We start from the raw sequence: 17910 nt of genomic DNA on the forward strand, positions 1-17910 counted from the left end.
CCTGTCTTTGCATTTGGTTGCAATGTCTCATTTGAAATTGTGTTTTTTTTTACAATTGTTTGTCTTCATGGCTTTCTCCAGTTCTGAAACCCCTGTCTCAAGCAGTTACTCTGCTTCCCACTGCTCCGCCATTAATTAGGAAAGACTTTTGACCTTTTTATTCTTTTTGTTCAGGGTATTTGGGGTAATTGCAGCTCTGCTACTGTTGCCCTGGATGAGACTGGCAAATACACAATCATCCATAGATAAGTGACAAGCATTAGACTGGTTCTAAACTGTCCCAAGTCAGAAAGTTGCTCCAGGGCCTTTGGTCTGACATTTCATTGTCATACATCACAGAAATGGGGCCCGTGGCTCACCATGTCCATGCCAACCATTTTTTTGCTCATCTACACTAATCCTATTTGCCTGCATTAGGTCTGTATCCCTCCTTGCCTATTTAAATGTCTTTCTAAATCCCTCTTAAACATAATAATTGAATCTGATTCCACAATCTCCTTTAGCAGCAGGTTCCAGATATTGGCCACTCCATGTGTGGGATAAACTTATCCCTCGGATCCCCTTGAAAGCTTCCTCTCACCTTAAAACCTGTGTCCTCTTGTTTTTGATACCATGACCATGGGGCAAAATATTTTGACTATCTTCCTTTGACAATCTTGTATTTATCCTAAATTTTTCAATAAACTGTGCATTTAGTGATCTGAAGTACTAATTGCCATCCTTGTTCAGGTGACCATAAACAACCTTGTGCACACAATGAGGCACAAACCTCTTCCGGTCCACTGCCTGCATTTCCCTTTCAAATGTTACCACCACATTGGATTAACTATTCCCTTTTATGCCAAGGCACTTTGTAGGGCAATCAGTTTTTATTTTACAAAACAGTGACTACAAAATGAATTTATAAGTCAAGTAGTAATTTGTGGTGTCTACAGATTGTTAAAGGCAGCAAATCAATTGTCCTTCCTCCTCCTCCGTCACATGGCTTCATTAGTGATTACCCATCATGACAGCTCAAGTGGTATGAACAAGGGCTAGTTTTTGTTCTTTGGTAGTCATCCATTCTGTGTATTTTGAGTCAATTTCTTGCCTAGTTAATAACCAACAATGGTATAATCTTTCAGGGAGTACAAACCTAAAGAAAATGTGACGTTCACGGATGATGGGAGGTTTGTGTCTGCTGTAACCCCAAAGACTTATGTGTTTGTTCCTGAGTTATCAGTAGGAAATCCTGAAGTTGACTTGATTCGGACTGTGAATATTCCAGTTGTGGTGAGTCACTTTTTTTTTAGAAATAAATCCTTTTTATCAAACCACACTGTAGGGTCAGATTTGAGAATTGCCTTCAAGTAAAAGCTGTTTTCCAGGTGGAATTTGGAAACCAGCTTCAGGAATGGCACCCTCGTGTCTGACCTCCTGCATCACTGCTGGACTCTGCACAAATGTCCTGAACAGAGGGTGCTTCTGGTCCCTTGGCTTTGCACCATCAATGGCTGGACTGTGCTGGGTTTCTGACCTTAATTGAAAAATGCTTTGAGACCCTTTTAAAGGGCTTTCAAAATAACCACATGAATTTGCTAACAGAATTTTATATACATTGCACATGATTTTTTTTGCTGTCAAAATAATGCAGTGCAACAATGCCCACTGACTCAAGAATTCCAGGCCAGGTCTGAATTTTTAAAGTAATTGGGGCCGAGCTTTGGGTGTCCTGCCTTTCTGAAAACTGCCAAATTCTTGTATCAGTTAAAAATGCAATTGCTTTTTCCTTTTTTTTGTTTCACCTGGAACACCTGTGGTTGGCCTGACATGAGTGGGTGTGGTGAGATTAGGCTTTGAAAATGCCCATTTCGAGACCCATTGCACTGAAGCATATGCTGGGTATGAAACCACAAGCCTGGTGGTGTCCCTTTCAGTTCTGCTAAAGTAGCCATGTTGGGTCTGCATCTCCAACAAATGAAAGTGGCACACAATTGAGGGACATTCTGGACAACACTGAGGTAGGGCAAGAAGGAAGAAACCTAACTAGTCTCAACTTCTGTTTCCCTGCCTTGCACCTGGTGAGTGCAGACTTCCTCCTCAGTCCTAATCAGGCACAAGATGCAAGATATTGGGTAGATTTTCCTATGGGCCACATTGTATTGTTCTTTTGATGGTAGTTCCATAAGAGAAATGTCAGTTAAGTACAGTGTGGACATTGTGCCCAGCCATTGCAATGTGGAATTTAGAAACCAGTTGCAGGTTAGGTACCCCTGTGTTGGACCTCCTGCATCACTACTGGACGATGTGAATGCCCTAAACAGAGAGTGGTTCTGGTACCTTGGCTTTGATGGCTGGAGTGTGTGGCATTTAAATGGGGTCTCCAACCTTGATTGAAGAGGTGTTTTACTTAGTTTTTTTAAAATTAACTTGTAGTTGTTTTAAGTATGCTTGTTGCATTTTATTTTTTTAGTAAATTTCAAATAGTTTTAACTGCCTTCTTATAGCTATTTAAAGTGTTGAAAGGCTTTTGACATCAGCAAATACAGAAAAACAGTGTCTTTCTGGAAGTGGAGCCTCAGTGTCTTTCTGGAAGTGGAGCCTCAGTGTCTGCCATATGGATCCCAAGAGCTGTCTCATGGGATGTCTGTGGCAGCCCAAAGCTCCAGCTTAATGGAACCTTACAGCTGTGTATGTAGGTGAAAACACAGGGGTGGGGGGGTGCGTGGGGAAGGCAGGTGCGGACTGGATCATGCTGAGTTCAAACTGTTTTACTTTTCTGCTAAGTAAATGGAGAATGTTGGAAATTTTCACCATAAATTGTGTTGATTTGCATCTACTTGTTTTGTTATAAATAGACTATCATCAATATGGCCAAATATTCCAGTTTCCGAACTTTACTAACAGAGGCTCTGCTCACGTTTGAATCAGAGGGTCTTTTTACAACGCGAACAGTACATGAGTTACTTTGGGGCTACATAGATCCAGTACTTGCAGCTATTCATCTCATCTTAAGTGATGTTGATGAATACTTTGGACTCTACAATAAGGTAAGTCGTTCTTGCCCTTAGCCTTGTTGAGGGGTGGCGGTAGACTAAGATAAACTACAAACACAAGATTTGAGGCAACATTTTGAAAAGGAAATATTGAAAACTACTCAAATTCAGTTCTGTAGAAAGATCCAACCTGACATTGGCTATTTTCCTTTCAGGTGCTGTTAATGGGTCATTTTGTTTTTGCCCCCTATTGTCTGCAAATCCATACCTGCCCCAATGTCACAAATTTAAGTTTAAAATTCAATTAAAAAAAAAAATCACCTACTGAACACCTCTTGGAGTTATTGATCCCTTAATGCTAATAGAAAGGCTGATTTCTTGGAATGTCCTGGATTCCTGAGGAGTAGGAAAATAGAATTTTAACAACATGTGGAGTACTACTGGGTTTACAAAGCAAAATAATTAGTTTTTGTTGACAATCGTGAAATAATATTTCCTCCTTGAAGGTAGATGTGAATTAAAGGACTGTCAGTAAGTATACTTAACCGCAGTAGCTTTTGTTTTAAAGGAATAAAAATTGATTTGCTCTAATGTTTCCATGGCAAGTGAGTGGTCTAAGCCAAATGTCTTCACAGTTGAATCTGTACATTGTTTCATGTACCAATATTGGTATTTCAATAATGTATTGCATGTAGAAAGCAATTAACTGAAAAAAGTAGCACTTCTGAGGTTCTAACATGGAGTTTGGGATATCTATGTATTTACAGTCATTTCTGGTGCATTGTTTTTAGATGAATGGAACAGACGATGGTGATTATCTTTTTCTCACAGGAAAAATGAACTATAAAAATTTTACTCGAATCGTAAAATGGAGGGGTAACCAGTAAGTTTTGTTTTGGTTTTAATATTTAATTGCAAACCAGGTGTTCCACTTAAAACAAATTTGCTTTTCTGACACTTTTAACTAAATGGATTAACCAGTTTAATATGCAGCACGTAGGAAGCAATTAAACAAACAAAGTTACACTTCTGAGAGGTTCTAACGTGGAGTTCAGGTTATTTATGTATTTGCAGTAATTTCTGGTGCATTTTTTGATAAAACTTTAGGATAATGCATAGTCTTCATTGCTTTGACCATAATGAAAAATGTATAAAGCAATTTAAGTGCAGAATTTTCAGTCATCTCATGTCTTGGTGTTTCTTATTCCTTTTGTACATACTTTGGTTGCAGCTGTAATGCAAGATTGTTTTCCTTTTTGTTTCCTTGTCATGACTCAACCAAAAATAGGTCATTGGATTGGTGGACAACAGACACGTGTAATATGATCAATGGTACTGATGGTACTTCCTTCCACCCATTAATAACCAAAAATGAAACACTTCATTTCTTTTCTTCAGATCTTTGTCGGTAAGAATAATTAATTTTATTTATTGCACCGCATCAAATTTTGATTGCTACAGCCAGTCGTCTCAGATTGCTAGTTAATTTGCAAAGTGATAAATTTATGCACTTGACTTTTAATGTCTGGAGAACATAAAAACATAGAAAAGTATGGCACAGGAACTGGCCCTTCATGCCAGTGCTGACCATAATGCTAATGGGTTAATTTAGGGAAGAAATTCCAGAGTTTGAGATCCAGGTTGTTGAAGGAACAGCCACCAACAGCAGAGTGAAGGAAGTGTGTATCCAGAAAAGGCAGAGTTGGATAACTGTAACTTCTAAGTAACTCCTCTGGTACAGAAAAACTAACTTGATAATGTGTGATACTTTAATACCCTTGTAATAATTACTTCAGAATTCCATCTTTTTTTAAAAAATCACATTTGATTTTTAAAAACAATTTTACCACCATTCTATGTGTGTGCTCCACTCTGTTTTCAGTGAAATATCTTATTTAAAAGAAAAATTGAGTTTTACTCTCTGAATTCTTAAATTGGCTAGTCAGCCAATTTGATGACATCAATGTTTCCAATCTACTGAAGGCTTCTGAGAATAACTGGTTGAGAAGGGCAGTCCAGACTGTACCAGTTGCAGCTTTGTCAGTATGTTTCAATGACTGCTGCCCCTTTGTCACTAACTGGAGTATCTGGGCCAGTGTCTGCTTTTTACCTGTCTTTTTATTTTGGAATCAGATCTCTCTATGGTACCTTTGAGCAGGAGCTTAGTGTTAAAGGGATACCAGTCTTTCGGTTTGTGCTCCCAAATGAAGTTTTTGCCAATACTTCGGAGAACCCTGCAAATTCTGGATTCTGTGTTCCAGCTGACAACTGCCTCGGAACCGGTGTACTGAATGTGAGTGTATGCAGGCAAGGTAAGTGTCTTAGTTGTCATTCAGTTAAGTGGTGCAGGAGGAATTCTAGACCTCCAGTGAGCTTTAAGATTTTATTGGTTTTGTAGAATTTTAATCTTTTTAAGTGTTGCTTATGAAGTTAGTGTACACAATTAACGAAAGTTAATCCAGGCTGCTACTCCGAGTATTGAGGAAGTTCCACACAGTCAGAGGTTCTATGTAGTTGGTGCACAGTCATCTGTAGCTCCATCTACTCCAGGAACAAATAATGGTAGTGCTGGGTTATGCAGTGTGTCTTATAAATGCAGATCTTTAACCTGTGGTCCAGTTTTTCTAAACTTCCAGTGGTAATTTTGATATTCTTTGCAGCTATACCTTGTATCTTGAACAAGTACAATACAGCAGATACTAGGACTCTGAAAGAAGGGTTCAGTAGGGCACGCACTAATTGCTGGGAGAACATGCAGTGGCTTTTTCAGATGTGAATCCTCTCTGCATCTTGAGGATGTAGCAGATGGGAATGTTTAAGGGGATTAATAGACCTAATGGTAAGGGAAATGCAGGCATTCAAACATGTACAAGCTGACATTTGCACACGGACCTGCCCGCTGTTTTAGTGGTGAAACTAAATAGATGTCAGCTTTCAACACCAAGAGATACAACTGGAAAAATCAGAAGATGCTGAGAAACATTTATAATGCTGAAAGATATGGTGGCTGGGGTGCATACAGATGAAATATGGAAAAGTTCACAAATTGGAAGAAATGCCAGGATTCCAGTTTAGCACGAGGATGTTGAAGTTTGCATTGGGTGAATTTGATGCATTCAGGAGAAAGTGAGGAGAATGTACTCAACCATTCAGGATGTAACCAGTGGAATCAAAAAAAAAATCTGTGGTCACAATTATTTGTCATATTTGTGAATAACTTGGAAGATCTGATGGAAAGTATATATCCAGTTTCTTGTGATTCAGAGGCAGCATTTTAAGCAGTGCAGATCGAACTATTGATTTGTAAAGGTTAGTGGGCTGAGCTAATAGAAATGTGGTAAGTGAGTTTTAATGTAGACAAACACAAGATTACCACTTCATACCCAAAATGGATTGAACAGAAGTTTCTGAATGGTGCAAAGCTAGAAGTGAAGGTCTAAGGAAGTTTGGGGGATCCATGTAGGTAGTTCAGTAATGCCATGACCAGGTACAGAAAATAATCCAACAAACTACTGAAGTTACACCGTCATACAGAGGAAAAGTATAAACCAGGTAAAAGTCGCACTGAGTTGTACAAATCTCTGGTTAGCCCACATAGAATATCGGGGATAGTTCTGGGAATTGCACCTTGGTTGGGAGATGCCAGCATTGGAGGAAGAGCAGTGCAAATTCACCAGTACTTGGACTCCAAAGGTTAAATTACAAGAAGTGATCATGCAGACTAGAGTTGTGCTGTGGATTCAAGGATGTTCTCAAAGCTTTGAAGAACTGAAATCTCTGGGAATTCCTTGCCTATGTCTACTCAAAATAGGAAGGAGCATTTGGGATGGTACCAAGAATCTTGTTTTTCCTTGGGAGCACAGAAAAGCCCAGCACAATAGCCAAAGGAGTGTGCTGTTTCCCAAGCTGCCCACCTGCCTCACTTGTGGCAGAGTCCACGAGTGCCCTCATTAACCACCTTGGACTCCACAGAATCAGAGTGGAAGCAAGTTGTCCTCAACTGCTAGTGATGGCCAGGCAGCTGTAGTTGTTCTAGGGCATCTAGTATTCTTTATTTCCATGCCATATAAATAAGAAAGGTTTGGATTTCACAACACCTTGTTTCATTTCACCTCTGTATGGTTAATCAACCTTTTTTCATTTTTTTTTAATGTTTCCTTCCACTAGCAAAGGTCTATAAATTTAATTTGAATGTCTTTGTCACATAATATTGTCTCATCCTGTTTACAAAGTACAGTTCCATGTCAGGGCTCATAAACAATTATTTTTTTTCTTTTGTAATAGGTGCTCCAATTATTCTTTCTTCTCCACACTTTTACCAGGCAGATCAAAAATATATTGATGATATTGAAGGAATGCATCCAAGTAAAACTAACCATGAAACTTATCTGGACATAAATCCTGTAAGTAAAAGGTCTTTAATGAAAGACTAGAATAAGGCATGCCTCAATATGCATAGTGTGGGTTATGGCTAAAGCAATGACATTATATCATGCAAATAGTGTACAGTTAATAAACAGTATTTTAAATTAGAATCTGCAATTACAGAAGAAAAATAGTTGAGTCATTTCCTTAGTTTTTGTGCTATTTCAACAGATTTGCAATCTTTTTTGAAGGATAATTGTTCTTGAAGGTAAAGGTTCATTTGCTTTGCATTTTATAGATATGTCACATTTTATGGTAGCTATCTCATGCCACCACCCGATAACAGTTGGAACTGCAGTCAATAGATTAAGTATTTCAGGTGGTTGCAATTTTAATATTCATTTAAGACTCCCACACTTGGATACTATTTGGTTAGAATGTTTTTTAGCAATATTTTGCACATCTAAGTTCAAAGAGCCTGGAACTTTGGCTTTTTTTTTTAAAACGATGCCTAATGATTTGAAGGCGCGGCTAATAGGCGGTCACCTGGGAGTCGGAGGCGTACAGTGCAGAAGCAGTCCCTTCAGCCCAACTGGTTCATTCCAACCAAGATGCCTATCCAAGCTAGTCTCATTTGGCCCATATCCTTCTACACCTTTCCTATACTTTTAAAAGATGTTGTTGTAACTGCCTCAACCACGTCCTCTGGCAGCTCATTCCATATACATAACATCCTCTGTCCTTGTAAGTTCCTATTAGATCTTTCTTTCACGCCTTAAACCTGTGCTCCAATTAAAACATAAGGGATTAAAAGTAAATGTTGGGAGCCAAATGGCTTGTTAAACAGAAAAAATAAAATTGCTGGCAGGAGGAGGTGAAGGGATTAACCACAGTGTTATCAGTATGTAAGATTGAAAGAAAAGCAAATGGTGCAGAAGTGCCCCTCCATTTGTACAAAGTTGGGTGTGGGTAGTTAAGGAATGGTGTCATTACAATTTGAACGGTGCCAATTGAGACTTAAACTTCACTTCTACATAAGTGGGAGTGCTTAATCTGTCTATTATTACTTATTTTATTGTTTAGCTCACAGGACTCCTCATAAGGGCAGCAAAACGAGTTCAGGTCAATGTGTACATTGAACAAGTAACAGGATTTCAGTAAGTAAATTTTGAAATATTGTCCAGCGTGCTGGTTTGATGGTGGGCGTCTTGGGGAAAACTACAGTCAAAAATGTTTCTGCTTTTGTGAATTCAGGTTTTGAAGAAACACAAGATTTGTACACTGAAGTTTAATGCTTCTAAAAGCAATTTGATTCTTAAGTTTGAAACAAGTATCACTTTTTGTCTTTTTTTCATAAACTTGTAATAGAAATTCACTTGAATAGGTTCCATCCAGTTTAATTGTGATCTGGGTTCTGAAGGTTTTCTCCATTAAATTGTTCACCAAAGCTTTGGGAAAAATAGAAGCCTATTTTGAGACCATTTTCTTTTTGGACTGAAACCTTCAGTGCATCATAACGGCCAGACCATCCAGCCTTGTTTACTACTGCTAATGTATTACTTTTGCTCTCACTCCTAAACAAAGCTATTGGGCAACCATCTTCCTTGTCTTTTTCTGAAAGATGGCACCTTTTGCAGTGCAAATCCCGCTCAGTATTGAATTGAAATGCTAACCTATATTTTTTTGCTCTGGTGTCTAGAGTGGAATTTGACCCACAACTTGTTACTGAGGTCAGGGTGCTGAACTGTGCCATATCTAACCAATGGCAAGAGAGTTGGAGGATGGGGTGAATGTGTAGTCAGGGCTCATTATCTGGTCTGTGGGCTTCTATTGTTTGCAGTCGGTGTAGGAAGTGGGAAAGGTGCATGTTGAACTAAAGGCTTTGCCGTTTGCAGTGGATGGGGCGGGGGAATGGATTGCAAGAAGGAAACTCAGAAGTTGAGAGTATGGACAGAGTCAGAGCTGCTATGGAAATGAGGAGGGCTGAGACTGGAGGCTGTCATAGTCGAGAATGAACATTTTGGTACTGGGGGTGCTTGTATGGAACTCCCAACTCTCACCACCTTGAAAGGCAGTAATTGTACGGAAACCCTGGATCCTCTATTTGGCACCATGCCGCTGCCACCCTGGACAAGGTGCGTTTTGATTCTCCTTCATTCGTCCATGATTTGTTTTGTAACAAGAGAAATAGGAGTCTGCCATTTTGCTCTTGAACCCAGTTTTCCCCAATCAATGGGATTGTGGTTGCACTGTAGCCTAAATCCACATGTGATGATTTCCAACCCTTGAGCCACAGAGGCCAATTGGCTTGGAGTTTGTTCTGGCTCCTTGAAAGAGCAATCTGTTTAGTTCTGTTCCCCTGCTCTATTCTGGTGTCCTGCAAATTTATTTTTTGAGTGCTTATCCAATTCCTTTTTGAAAGCCTTGATTGATTTTTGTTTCAACCGCCCTTGCAGGTTGAGTGTTCCAGATCACTGCCATTTGCTGCATAATTGGATTTTCTGCTCATTCCAGATTTTTTTTTTCTTTGCCCATCATTTTCAACCTGTGTTCCTGCTCCTTGAATCAGCCACAAAAGGCATTGGCCTCCCTTTATTTACCCAAAGTAAAGTTGTCATGATCTTGTACATCTCAAATCTCAATGCTCCGAGAAGAACAGCCACAGCTTAGAGTCTGATCTTGAAGCTAAAATTCCTCATCCCTGGAATCATTGTGGTAAATTTCTTTTGTATCCTCTGTTAAGATTTCAGCCACCCTGTGTTGGCTTCACCCTGTAAAGGCCTGTCATTAATTTTTGGAACTGTGCCCCCAGGTTCTGGATTCCCCAACCAATGGAAATAGTTCTGCTTTACGTACCCTGTAAATTCCACTAATTTCTTGAAAACTTTGATCAAATTGCTGTACAACCAAATTAAATTTCATTGACTGGAAACGTACCTTGTGCAATCTATACCTTGAGCCATCATATTATGGTAGATCCATGTTGTATTCCAATATATGCTTCCTGGGGTGTGGTCCCTGGAAATGAACATTAGTTATCTGATTGTTATCTAACCAGGGCTCTTTAAAGCATTGTAATAACTCTTAACTAGAGAGTTTTACAGAACTTAGCTTTCACCCAAAATGCAATGGTTCCAAACTAACCAGCTTCTCACTAGATTCTACAGATGGGTATCAATTGCAAGGTTTACAGTTATTGTCCATGTTGAGAGAATCCATAAAATCTATAAAACAATGATTCTGTCAGGACATAATGTGACCTGTCCAACACTAACCTAAAGCCCTGGTCTTCCACTTAGCAATTTTACTCTTTGACAACCTATCCTCCTTGTGACACCATTTTGTCCATTCAACCATTCACCATCCGTAGTTCCTCCTTGGACCCCCAGCCACTTCATCATGTCTCCCCTCCAGTCCTAAGTAAAGTTGTCCACAAAGCCTCCTCTAAACCTTTTTTTTATATATAATTTAAAATTGCAATAATTGTTTTCCTTCCTACCTTCTTGCCACGTTTAAGCTCCCAATTCTTCACAAAATCTTTAAAGAGACTTAAAATGGGGAGTAATTTGGAGGCAATCAGACAATTTTGCTCACAAAACCAGTTGTTTTCCCCATCCTCCTCTTCCCCTGCCCAACAAGAGATTCAGGTAAAACACCATCTGGAGTTCACTCATGATCCCTTTGGCCCTGACATTGCCTTAAGTGTTGACCATACAGTCATGCTCTGTCATTGATTTATGCTGCAGTGCTCAGATAGTTTGATATAATTACTGTGATTTGTACATGGATATTGCTAAAGTTTTTTTTCATAGGACAATCCATTTTAAGTATGAGTTTAGATTTTCATGATAGTGTTACACAAGTACTCAGTGTACATCATATCACTTGCTGCTGACACTTCATGAAAGCATACCAACTAAAATGTTGTCAGGAAAGTTTCTGACAGCCAAGCATCTTCCATGGGTTACAGCATAGTGATTGTGTTTTAATAGCTGGCATCATTATTAGTGGTTTAAATTTGGAATTGTGGGAAAGCCAGCCCGGGATTAAGTTAGCTTCAACATGTTCAAGGATTTTTAACAGGGAAAGGGAATTTGGAGACTGGGCTAATCCTCTGGAAGGACAGAAGAAGTGGTTAAGGTAGGTAAAATTAGTGTTTAAAAGGTGTTTGGACAGATATTTGGATAAGAAATATGTGGAGCTATCGGGCCGAATGCAGGCAACTGAGAGTAGCGTAGATGGGCACCACAGTTGGCATGGATGAGATAGGCTGGAAGGGCCCATTTCTGTACTGGACAATTCTTATTCACTGTTTTGGCCTGTATGGTCCAGCAGTGAGTGTGGCACAGGAAGGTGGATTAAATGAGTTTTAGAATCAAGCACTTTGACATTTTTGCTCTAGAACAAAGGTTTAGATGGGGCAGAGTTTGTTAAATGTGTCCAGGATGGATTCCTGTCACAGTAAGTTCAGGCCGACTAGAGGGAATGCCATATTAGATCTAGTATTAGGTAATGAACTGGGTCAGGTGACAGATCTCTGTGGGTGAGCATTTGGGGGGACAGTGACCACTGCTCCCTAACCTTTAGCACTGTCATGGACAAGGATAGGAGCAAAGAGGACAGGAAAATATTTAATTGGGGAAGGGCAAATTGAGGCTATAAGGCTAGAACTTGTGAGTGTAAATTGGGAAGACATTTTTGAAGGGAAATGTACTATGGAGATGTCGTTGTTCAGGGATCTCTTGCAGGATGTTAGGGATAAATTTGTCCCGGTGAGACAGAGAAAGAATGGCAGGGTGAAGGAACCATGGGTGACGAGGTGGAACAACTAGTTAGGGGGAAGAAGGCAGCATACATGAGGTGTAGGCAGCAAGGATCAGATAGGTCCCTTGAGGAATATAGAGTAGCAAGGAAGGAATTTAAGAAGGGGCCGAGGAGACCAAGAAGGGGACGTGAAAAGGCCTTGGCGAGTAGGGTTAAGGAAAACCCCAAGGCATTTTTCACAAGTGAAAAGCAGAAGGATGATGGGAGTAAAGGTAGGACCGATTAGAGACAAAGGTGGGAAGATGTGCCTGGAAGCTGTGGAAGTGGGTGAGGTCCTCGATGAATACGTCTCTTCAGTATTCACCAAGGAGAGGGGCCTTGATGATGCTGAGGACAGTGTTGGTAAAGTTAATGTTCTAGAGCATCTTGATATCAAGAGAGAGGATGTGTTGGAGCTGTTAGAAAATATTAGGGCAGATAAGTCCCCAGGGCCTGATGGGATATTCCCCAGGTTTCTCTGTGAGGCAAGAGAGATTGCTGAACCTTTGGCTAGGATCTTTGAGTTCTTGTTGTCCATGGGAATGGTACCGGAAGATTGGAGGGTGGTAAATGCTGTCCCCTTATTCAAAAAAGATAGTAGGGATAGTCCAGGGAATTATAGACCAGTGAGCCTTATGTCTATGGTGGGCAAGCTGTTGGAAAGGATTCTTAGAGATAGGATCTATGGGCATTTGGAGAATCATGATCTGATCAGGGACAGCCAGCATGGCTTCGTGAAGGGCAGATCATGTCTCACAAGCCTGATAGAGTTCTTTGAGGAGGTGACCAGACAGATTGATGAGGGTAGTGCAGTAGATGTGGTCTACATGGATTTTAGTAAGGCATTTGACAAGTTTCCACATGGTAGGCTTCTTCAGAGGGCATGGGATCCAGGGAAGCTTGGCCATGTGGATTCAGAATTGGCTTGCCTGTAGAAAGCAGAGGGTTGTGGTGGAGGGAGTGCATTCAGATTGGAGGGCTGTGACTAGTGGTGTCCACCAAGGATCGGTTCTGGGACCTCTGCTTTTCGTGATATTTATTAATGACTTGTATGAAGGGGTAGAAGGGTGGGTTGGCAATTTTGCGGACGACACAAAGGTTGGTGGTGTTATGGATAGTGTGGAGGATTGTTGAAGATTGCAGAGGGACATTAATAGGGTGCAGAGCTGGGCTGACAAGTGGCAGATGGAGTTCAATCTGGAGAATTGAGGTGGTACACTTTGGAAGGACAAACTCCAAGGCAGAGTGCAAGGTTAGTGGCAGGATTCTGGGTAGTGTGGAAGAGCAGAGGGATCTGGGGGTCCAGAACCACAGATCTTTGAAAGTTGCCTCACAGGTGGATAGGGTAGTTAAGAAAGCTTATGGGATGTTAACATTCATAAGTCATGGGATCAAGTTTAAGAACTGCAAGGTAATGATGCAGCTCTACAAAACTCTGGTTAGACCACACAGCACTGTGTCCAGTTCTGGTCACCTCATTATAAGAAGGATGTGGAAGCATTGGAAAGAGTGCAGAGGAGATTTACCAGGATGCTGCCTGGTTTAGAGAGTAAGCATTATGAAGAGAGACTAAGGGAGCTAGGGCTTCTCTCTTTGGAGAGGAGGAGGATGAGAGGAGATATGATAGAGGTGTACAAAATAGTAAGAGGAATAGATAGTGGACAACCATTGCCTCTTTCCCAGGGCACCAATGCTCAATACAAGAGGGCATGGCTTTAAAGTAATGGGTGGGAAGTTCAAGGGAGATATCAGAGGAAGGTTTTTTACCCAGAGTGGTTGGGGCATGGAATGCGCTGCCTGGGGTGGTGGTGGAGGCAGGCACATTGGTCAAATTCAAGAGATTGTTAGATAAGCATATGGAGGAATTTAAAATAGGGGGATATGTGGGAGGAAGGGGTTAGATAGTCTTAGGTGAGGTTTAAAGGTCGGCACAACATTGTGGGCTGAAGGGCCTGGGTTGTGCTGTACTGTTCTATGATCTATAACACCAAAGCAACATATTAATTGAAACTCCCATTCCCAATACATTTTTACTTCTAGTTAAGGAAAACTTGTTCATGACTGTTGGAGCTGGTCAAACAAAGACTGGGAAGATTTTAGGAACATTGGTTAGTGATTTTGTTTTTTATATCTTAAATTTAGTATATGCACAGTATTTTAATTCTACTTGTTCAGCAATTTGTCAAATTAACTCTTGCTATTACGTTCACAATTTTTGTTTACTTTAAGATGTCTCTAACTTCCTTTTAATTTTTCTTCATATCCCCTCAGTCTTTATTTTTGAAAGCACTTGTAAAGTCTAGTGTCACTTTGGACTTTACAACTAAATGACCAATAATTTGTGTGGTTCAGTTAGCAATCAGGGCAAGTCTACAGTGCAGGGAATGTAACAATGCTAGTCGCACATTTGGATGTCAAACTGGAACTCAAATCACAAAATGAACTGGTTTTTAACAATGTCAGTGGCTTGAGAAATTGAGCTAATTGCATTTTTATTAATATGAATTTTCATGTCTGGCAGTTCGTATGCCGGAGAAAATGTCATCTGTTTCCATCAGTTACACTGTTGATTTTAAAAAGAAATGCCAAGCATCAAGATCTGTTGGTATTGGCAAATTACAGTTCTTATAAGCTGATAGGAACTGACTATATGCCTAATAAATTAAATGAGCATGTGCGAATGTATATGAAGTATGCCAAAATTATTCCACATGACCCTGATTGTTATGGAATTAAACTATTTTATATGTTCTTAAAAATATCTGAATTTAGGTGCTGTTGGCATAACCAAAATCACTGCCCCATTGCTGGCAACTACGAGAAGTTGATGCTGATTCTTGAACTGCTTCAATCTGTTACAACTACATAACTTTGTTCATGAAAACATAAAATATTTCATTTGCCAGCATGCCCTAATGAAGTTTAATCCTTTTAGATCATCAACATTAATGATATCACTCACTATGTTGATGAGTATAATCGTTGTGTTTTCAGGGTGCTAGGGATTAGTTATCTTTAGTGTAGCATAATTTCAATACTTGCAACTTCCAAGACATGGTCCAGTTTTTTAACCCTTCATAATGATTTGTTGAATAAATTAATATTACTATAGTGTAATACTAGTGGCATTGTGCTTTGGGTTCTTGGCACCATTTTACATCAATTTGGCCACAATCCCTAAAAAGCCGAGCTATACACTTGATAGCTTGTAACCTTAACATTTTAGTTTGGCCTTTGAACCGTGGTCCATCATTGTTTTTACATTCAACTAATGAAGAATGCTCATGGGTGGTGATATATTACAGTTTAGTTCTCCAGCTTGAAGTTTACATTGGCATTATTTTTTATATTTTGCATGAATGTAAAAGCAGAACTTCACACTTAATTGAATGATGGTTTCATAAGTAATAATGACCTGAGAGTCACCACATTAGCCACACAGTCACTGCAGATTGTGACTTTGTGTTGGTGAGACAGTTATCAAGCTTTCCAAATTTTTTTAAATTAAGTAAAATTTTCCATATAAACTTTTCCTTCAATTTGTTTTTAAAATTTGCCAAGTGTAGCAATTAATGGTTGTTTTAAGGGATGTATGGTTTAAGATGTTTTTTAGAAACTAATGACCAAAGTCTTCTAATTTGTTTCACCAAAAGGAAAAGGCACAAAAATAGTTTGAAAAAGAGTGATCCACGGCCAAACACATGCCATTAAAATTTGTATATCTTTCCGAAAGAGTGGTTTTTAAACTGTCACGGTCAAATGTGTTTCACAATCAGCTGATGGAAATTGGAAACAAATGGCAAATGCATAAAGATATAGACTAGTTGAAAAACAAACTGCAGAATTGTGTGACATTAATGTGGAAATATCAGACATACTGGCATATTTGGGTAATATGGTCCATTTATCATTATTTTGGCAATGTTTTGGAAGCCATTGCAAACTCAGTCCAGATGTTAAAATGTGCAATTGTGATCTAGACTCAGTATAAAACTCAATTTGCCTGGCTTATCTATTTGCTTTCTTTCAACAGTCCACATTTGCCCAAAGTGCTCTGCTTCTGGATCTAAAACAAAAAAAAAATGTACACTGGTGTGTTCAGGATCTAATCTAGTATTACTGTTTTGTTTCTGTAGCTCTACAGTTAAATACTGTAAAATATCAGACTAATTTAGATAGACAAGAGTACCTAAATTGTTGATTCTCCATGATACTAACTGTTCAGAACTAAACTACCAGTGGATCATCAAGAGTGGCCCTTTTTAGGCCCATACAATTGGAATAGGATACATAGAAAAAATAGGAAATATAAATGTTCAAGCTTGTTGCCTGGATTCTGGGTCAGTACTTGGCCCAAATGCAGCAGATTAGACACGACTGCTCCCTGTCCTGTTGATGGAATCAGATATGAATAATCTCAGCATTGAAAGTATCCTGCACTACACCAGTGGTATATTTCTATTTTTCACACATCATTCCATTGATCAACGGTGGTGGTCCAATTAACTGTAAATTATAGAATGTTTTTGCTGTTAATGCAAACTTCAAACTGGGTGTGGGTAACTAGGATATATTTCCCCTCCCTCCAACCCCACCTTACTTGGCCTAACTACTGATCACTCCCATGTTCAAGGCCTGCAACCCTGGACTTAGTTACATGCCTGCCCTATCTACTTATACCCCCAGCTTTAGGTGTTGGGCACTTAGCTTGGGTATTCCCACCATAGTTTTTCCATTTCTGCCTTCCTTTAAGCTTCTACTTGCCATTCACCCCAATAAGTATCTCCTTTTGCAGCTTAATTTCATTTTTTTTTGTTAACTCTGCTTCCAGGCTGTTTTCCCACAGCAAAGGTAATCTGGTCATGATGAGAAGTCTGTTTGTATAAAAGGTGTAATTATGTAAGTCAGTATAAGAGATGACCTGTAAACAGTTCCTCAGAACAGTTCACTGGCCATCAGTTGATGAGAGTCAAGTGTGTTATAAAGTTCAGACTAGTTAGCAGAGTTGATTAAAAGGTCACATTGTAATATGTACATCCCTGCAGATTAAATCTTCAGCTGTCCTGTCAAATGCTTTTTCAAATATTTTTTCCAGAAATTGACAGAACTGTACTTTGGACAGTAATTTTAACAAATAAAGCACTTATTCCATTAATTTGAAAGTGCTGTTGTAGTGTTGACATTGTATACTGGTGCCCAGAATATCTAATGCAAAGCTCCAAAAAAAAAAATTGGTGTGCACCATGTTTAATATTGCATAGTGGGTTTAGGATCAGAGTTGATAGTTGCTTTAATGGTTGTATAGCAAACTCTTAAAGTATAGTTGGTTAATGGAATTTTAGTTTTGGACTGGCTGTTTAGTTTGCTCATAGTTTGTAATACAGTGAAACTGAAATAATGCCCAGAAGGATCTGGTACTAGGCAATGAACCTGGTCAGGTGTCAGATCTCTAGGTGAGTGAGCATTTTGGAGATGGTGACCATAACTCCCTGACCTTTACCCCTGCCTCGGAGAGGGATAGGAGCAGACGGTATGGGAAAGTATTTAATTGGGGAAGGGGGAATTATGATGCTATTAGGTAGGAACTTGGGAGTGTAAATTGGGAGCAGATGTACTCGGGGGAGGGGGGGAATGCACAATGGAAATGTGGAGGTTGTTTAGAGATCACTTGCAGGGGGTTCTGGATAGGTTTGTCCATTTGAGGCAGGAAAAGGATGGTAGGGTGAAGGAACCATGGTTAACGAGATGTGGAATATCTAGTGAAGAG

At 39.6% G+C, this 17910-nt stretch overlaps 1 protein-coding gene across 1 annotated transcript in view; it reads left to right on the forward strand.

Moving 5' to 3' along the window:
• Positions 1–17910, forward strand: part of LOC127567381 (lysosome membrane protein 2-like) — a 45920-nt gene that overhangs the window by 17071 nt on the left and 10939 nt on the right. Inside the window, exons 3-9 of the mRNA XM_052010229.1 lie at positions 1125–1272; positions 2838–3029; positions 3767–3858; positions 4264–4383; positions 5109–5287; positions 7260–7378; positions 8424–8497. Coding sequence (XP_051866189.1) covers positions 1125–1272; positions 2838–3029; positions 3767–3858; positions 4264–4383; positions 5109–5287; positions 7260–7378; positions 8424–8497 — 924 coding nt within the window. The remainder of the gene's footprint in view (positions 1–1124; positions 1273–2837; positions 3030–3766; positions 3859–4263; positions 4384–5108; positions 5288–7259; positions 7379–8423; positions 8498–17910) is intronic.

Source organism: Pristis pectinata, chromosome 2 (assembly GCF_009764475.1).
Source record: "Pristis pectinata isolate sPriPec2 chromosome 2, sPriPec2.1.pri, whole genome shotgun sequence".
In the NCBI taxonomy this organism is placed as follows: Eukaryota; Metazoa; Chordata; class Chondrichthyes; order Rhinopristiformes; family Pristidae; genus Pristis; species Pristis pectinata.